Source organism: Lottia gigantea, assembly GCF_000327385.1.
Source record: "Lottia gigantea unplaced genomic scaffold LOTGIsca_2120, whole genome shotgun sequence".
In the NCBI taxonomy this organism is placed as follows: domain Eukaryota; kingdom Metazoa; phylum Mollusca; class Gastropoda; family Lottiidae; genus Lottia; species Lottia gigantea.
Window position 1 is genome coordinate 112 of NW_008708478.1, and position 6,798 is coordinate 6,909.

At 33.5% G+C, this 6,798-nt stretch overlaps 1 protein-coding gene across 1 annotated transcript; it reads left to right on the forward strand.

The window, feature by feature from the left end:
* Positions 1-1,649: 1,649 nt before the first annotated feature.
* On the forward strand, positions 1,650-2,066 carry LOTGIDRAFT_147170 (hypothetical protein; the record flags this gene model as incomplete). Its single annotated transcript, XM_009054319.1, has 1 exon — positions 1,650-2,066. The coding sequence occupies one exon, from the start codon at positions 1,650-1,652 to the stop codon at positions 2,064-2,066; it is 417 nt and encodes a 138-aa protein (XP_009052567.1).
* Between the last annotated feature and the right edge of the window lie 4,732 nt (positions 2,067-6,798).

Sequence of the window (6,798 nt, forward strand, 5' to 3'; positions counted from 1 at the left end):
ACAATAAGGTATAAGTGTACATCAATGTTCTTTACTGCGAAATCTAATAACGTATGTTGTACTGAAGAATCATTTTGTATAAAAATGCAATAAGGTATAAGTGTACATCAATGTTCTTTACTGTCAAATTTAATACCGTATGTTGTACTGGAGAATCATTTTGTATAAAAATACAATAAGGTATAAGTGTACATCAATGTTCTTTACTGTCAAATTTAATACCGTATGTTGTACTGAAGAATCATTTTGTATAAAAATGCAATAAGGTATAAGTGTACATCAATGTTCTTTACTGTCAAATTTAATACCGTATGTTGTACTGAAGAATCATTTTGTATAAAAATGCAATAAGGTATAAGTGTACATCAATGTTCTTTACTGTCAAATTTAATACCGTATGTTGTACTGAAGAATCATTTTGTATAAAAATGCAATAAGATATAAGTGTATATCAATGTTCTTTACTGTAAAATTTAATACCGTATGTTGTACTGAAGAATCATTTTGTATAGAAATGCAATAAGGTATAAGTGTACATCAATGTTCTTTACTGTCAAATTTAATACCGTATGTTGTACTGAAGAATCATTTTGTATAAAAATGCAATAAGGTATAAGTGTACATCAATGTTCTTTACTGCGAAATCTAATACCGTATGTTGTATTGAAGAATCTTAATGTATAAAAATACAATAAGGTATAAGTGTACATCAATGTTCTTTACTGTCAAATTTAATACCGTATGTTGTACTGAAGAATCATTTTGTATAAAAATACAATAAGGTATAAGTGTACATCAATGTTCTTTACTGCGAAATCTAATAACGTATGTTGTACTGAAGAATCATTTTGTATAAAAATGCAATAAGGTATAAGTGTACATCAATGTTCTTTACTGTCAAATTTAATACCGTATGTTGTACTGAAGAATCATTTTGTATAAAAATGCAATAAGGTATAAGTGTACATCAATGTTCTTTACTGTCAAATTTAATACCGTATGTTGTACTGAAGAATCATTTTGTTTAAAAATGCGATAAGATATATGTGTATATCAATGTTCTTTACTGTCAAATTTAATACCGTATGTTGTACTGAAGAATCATTTTGTATAAAAATGCAATAAGATATAAGTGTATATCAATGTTCTTTACTGTCAAATTTAATACCGTATGTTGTACTGAAGAATCATTTTGTTTAAAAATACAATAAGGAATGATGTATAAGTGTATATCAATGTTCTTATTCAATATATTTTAAGGAAAGTTAATCCAGGAAATTACAACAAATTGTCCATAGAAGCAATGGAAAACATCTTCAATTGCAACATATCAAACCTTGACGTAGATACATTAAGACAGTACCATTATAGTAACAGTTTAAGTACCAAAAGCTACATGGAGTGTATCAACCGTAACACCGGGAAAATGGGAATCGTTAATTGTCTGCCATTGTTTCAAAAACCATGCAGCCGATCGAAACTAGTGCTATTGAAAATTATATGACTAAATCTTAAAGAAACAGAGATTTTTATTAGAAAATTATCCACATTTAAAAATTGTTCATTTAATTCGCGATCCGAGAGGTACCTTACGTTCTCAGAGGAGTGTGGGCCAATTTCAGGGGATAAAAGCCTTAAATTTAAATGGTATGAAGGAGTTTTGTAACAGAGTTTCCAATGATATAAAATGGTCTGAGCGCCTTAAAAAGAAATTTCCGAATAGGATCAAAACTCTTCGATATGAAGATATTTCTGAAAAACCAATCAAAGCCACTGAGAATTTATATGAATTTCTTGGCTTAAAAATCAGTCAAGATATCAAAGACTACATTTGGAAAATCACTTCAGCTGGGCTTCCAGACAACTGTGTTATCTGTACAACAAGAAACAATTCCGTTGCCACTGCTTATAAATGGAGGCATCTATTGGAGCATAGCTTAGTGAAGATTATTGACAACACATGCTCGGATGTCTATAAACAAATGGGTTATGTCCCTGTGAAAAATATAGCAGAACAAAGTAACTTGAAAATTCCAGTGAAAATCCCAATGAAATTTGAACCTTAGATCCAAATGTAACAAATTAAAGGACAGATTCGCCATACGTTTTACCAATCGTAACTTTGTCTCAGAAATGGGGATTTTTTGCTAATCTTAACAGTAATAGTGTTTAATGTGAGCTTTCAAACCCACGTGTGTTCAGAATTATTGATAAAAAGATGACTCTTCTTTTCTTATCCTATATAGCAAAGACATAGTACTAATAGAAAGGGAAATTCCTAGGTTTCGAAACAATTTGAAGGATTTTTTTCGCACATTTCCACTACTTCTGAAAACTATTTATTTACTATTTACTATAATCAAGACCAATATCAACTCTGAAAAATGGCAAATCTGTCTTTTAAAAATAGACTTTCCTGAAAGCCAATTGGGTCCCCATTACGTTCACAGCTTCCTCTACGAAGGCGACATGGATCGGGATGATTTAAGCGGCGGATGAGTTACCTCTTTGGACGCTTAACCGATACCAATAAGACATAAATCATCGAAATTGTATCTGAAAAACTATCTAAAATCTGTTATAGATGTCTATCAATAATTTTGACGTACGTGTGTGTTATTTTACAAATTTAAAGTATTAATTGCTCTGTTTAGTAAGAGATTAACCCAAAAGACGAGTAGGAAGAACGTAATACAATATTGAAGACAATAAGTATAATGAAGTAATGTAGTATGCAACGAAGGGCAGATCAGGAATATTAGCTTTCCATTTCTAGATTTCAAACTTTTACACAATCTTTTACAGGACACGGTATTACATACCAATCTCTTAGACCCGTTCCCTTTTCAAAAAATTTAAAATAGATGACTACATGTAAATTTCGATCGACTGGTGAAAATAAGTTTTAATTGTATGTTTTAAAAGTTCAATTTGTGACTTTCTTGTAAGTCGTACTAGGCACATTGGTAAAATGATAATTGAAAAAGTAGTTCGGACATAATTGACGAAGTAAAAAAAAACTCTTTAAAACAGCAAGGTTAAAATTTCTCGGTTGCTTTTAAAGATGGGTTTCCCTTTTTTTAGTGTCAAATTAAGCAAACTATTTGATTAATATCTCGAAACTTATCTCATCTGTACTAATCTTTTATACGTGGAGGTATAATTTATTGCCGTCGCCCCTGTCCGTCCGTCCGCCCTTCCGTTCGTCCGTCCACATTTGTTGTATGCTCGATAAAGGCTACAGCTTTTATCTGATCTTGATGAAACCTGGTATGCATGTATATATTGATGAGATCTTGGTCAAGTTCAAAATTGGTAATAATCGGATGAAAAGTTTCAGAGTCATTGCCCTTGACTTAGTAAAAACACGTTAAATTTGACTTTTAAAGGCTAAAAATTTTATCCGATCTTGATGAAGCTTAATTTGGCTTGTAAGCACTCTATAGACTACAGTTTTTATCCGATCTTGATGAAACTTGAAAATATATTGATACAGGGTGCATTTTTTTTTATCTGATCTTGATGAAACTTGGTATGCATGTATATATTGATGAGATCTCAAGTTAAAAATGGTAATAATTGGATGAATGATTTTGGAGTTATTGCCCTTGAATTAAATCAATGCGTCTAGTTTGGCTTTTAGGCACAATAGAGGCTACATGGTTTATCTGATCACGATGGAACTTGGTATGCATGTATATATGGACAAAATCTCAGTCAAGTTTGAAACTGGTAACAATCGGATGAACTCTTATTGCCCTTGAATTAGTTTTCTGGGCCTAATTTAGCTTGTAGGCCTGATAGAGACTACATTTTTTTATCCGATCTTGATGAAACTATGTATGAGATCTCATTAAAGCTTGACATTAGACTACAGACATGTTATCATTTCTGAAAGCTGGTTATGGCGTATGTTACCTTGCCAAGCAAGCTTCAATAAATTCAATAAAGTTTCACTGTTCTGTTTTAAAGTTCGCCTAAACATACTCCGTCACTGCCAACATTTTTTATATGTTACACTATCATCCACTTTCGCTCTTCAATTTTATTATTATATCTACTATTACGATATTATGATCAATGGGCTCGTGGTAGTTTGAAATTTGCTACTTTTCATGCAATATATCCCTAATTGCACACTGCACGGCAGAAATTTAAACGTCTATGATATATACAACATGCATGTAAATATATTTTAGCAATTTAGAGCTGTGTTAAATGGAATGGTTGACAATTATAAGGTGGTATATATAAGGACATTTGTAAATAAGGCGAGAAAACACGTTGTATGGATACCCTGTGGTATAACTATCATTTCTTAGTATTAATCTTTAATAATGTTTAATAACTAATGACAATTCCGTCAAAGGAAAATTATTTTTTTAAAGAATATATTGACCCACAATAAGATAAGTAAAACGTAAGAGAAATTTATTGCTAAAGTTCAATAGAATTTTTTTGCTGACATGTAATCCGCTGTTTTGTCACGTGACTTTGTTCACTGGATTATATTCTATCAGACGACACATGGAGTTCCGATTACAGCCTGGGATTATAATGAAATATGGTCGATAAAAAATAGTGATATTTGGTATTAACTGAAATTTTGTATATATTAGGAATAGATAATAAATTTGACATTGAAACGATAGGAAAAATTCTACATGTTGACGTTGTAGAGATAACCCATGTTTATCCCAACATGCAAATGCAGATGTCACGCGAGGTCGCACAATCATTTATCATTTCCGGAGATACACAAAATAGTTGCAAAAGTCAGTCACAATCTATTGGAGTAGACTTCGTGGTCTACTGCTACGGCTTATGACACGTATAACGTGTTATTACAGACCACATGAAAATAAAATTATCCCCCTTCGACTGCACCTTCTGCACCTTGTGGGCTAATGAAGACGGGCAACGCCATGTAGGGTGCCATGAGGGACAGGACAGTTGCATTAGCCTGCTCCGATTTCCGGATACTGATAGCATCATTTTTCGCCTTACTAATTTTTAAATAGATGTCTATGGTTTAATTCCACTAAAACTAAGTCTTTGATGATGGCACTAAACGTGAAGGGCCTTATGTGATGCCAGCATATTTTGCGATTAGTAACCTCTTACAATCCCTTTAACTACCTGAAATATTGTATATTACAATGTTATAACATTGATGGTCAAGAGTTTAGTAATATTTAAATATTCAATCGAATTTACCTTATTATTCAATCGCTTTTCTTAAATTTCATTTTCTTGATTAAATTTAAAATAGAATTTTGATATTCCTCACAAAAAAGGTTCCAAAAAAATTTCCATATCAAGTACTAACCGAATAACTTTTCCACTGAAGAATATATATATTTATATGTGACACTTTACCTAAAAACTTAATATACCCGATATATACAAAGCAACAAAACAATGTTGTACAACAAACGTCCATTACAAATATTTCAGTGAATATAAAAAATACTCATTATATATCCATTCCGCGGGGCCATTAAGAAGCCAATGTAAATTTAGATCAGCTGATGGGGCCGGATGACGTTTATCAATGCAATGTCAATGGAGAAATATCCATGTTCCGACCTAGTTTGGAGTTTAAAAAAAAAAAAAAAAAAAAAAAAAACAAAAGTAGCACGAAGCTGTGCTTTGCAGGGTGGATAGCCAGGATCTGGTTCTACACGGCACCATAATTTCGGATGCCCTATCTCAACTGGTTCCAAAGTTACAGGAGCTGAAAGTTTGCCCTTTTTTGATAAAAATTGCTCAGTTTTTCGCCTCTAGTTTTTCACCAAAAAGCCGGAAACAAGTTTGAAACAAATTTCGAACCTCCCCCGGACCCCCCAAATCCATCTCAGCCAAAAAAAAGAAAAAAAATTTGTGGTCAAAATTTGAAAATTTTCCTGATCAAAATGACTAAAAAATGGCCGATTTTGGCCAGTTTTTGGGGTTAAATTAGCTCTTACTAAAACCGCTACTGTAGGCAGACCGTAGTTGCGACGAAGCTGTGCTTTGCAGGGTGGATAGCCAGGATCTGGTTCTACACGGCACCATAACTTCGGATGCCCTATCTCAACTGGTTCCAAAGTTACAGGAGCTGAAAGTTTGCCCTTTTTTGATAAAAATTGCTCAGTTTTTCGCCTCTAGTTTTTCACCAAAAAGCCGGAAACAAGTTTGAAACAAATTTCGAACCTCCCCCGGACCCCCCAAATCCATCTCAGCCAAAAAAAAGAAAAAAAATTTGTGGTCGAAATTTGAAAATTTTCCTGATCAAAATGACTAAAAAATGGCCGATTTTGGCCAGTTTTTGGGGTTAAATTAGCTCTTACTAAAACCGCTACTGTAGGCAGACCGTAGTTGCGAAGAAGCTGTGCTTTGCAGGGTGGATAGCCAGGATCTGGTTCTACACGGCACCATAATTCCGGATGCCCTATCTCAACTGGTTCCAAAGTTACAGGAGCTGAAAGTTTGCCCTTTTTTGATACAAATTGCTCAGTTTTTCGCCTCTAGTTTTTCACCAAAAAGCCGGAAACAAGTTTGAAACAAATTTCGAACCTCCCCCGGACCCCCCAAATCCATTTCAGCCAAAAAAAAGAAAAAAAAAAAAGGGGTCGAAATTTGAAAATTTTCCTGATCAAAATGACTAAAAAATGGCCGATTTTGGCCAGTTTTTGGGGTTAAATTAGCTCTTACTAAAACCGCTACTGTAGGCAGACCGTAGTTGCGACGAAGCTGTGCTTTGCAGGGTGGATAGCCAGGATCTGGTTCTACACGGCACCATAATTTCGGATGCCC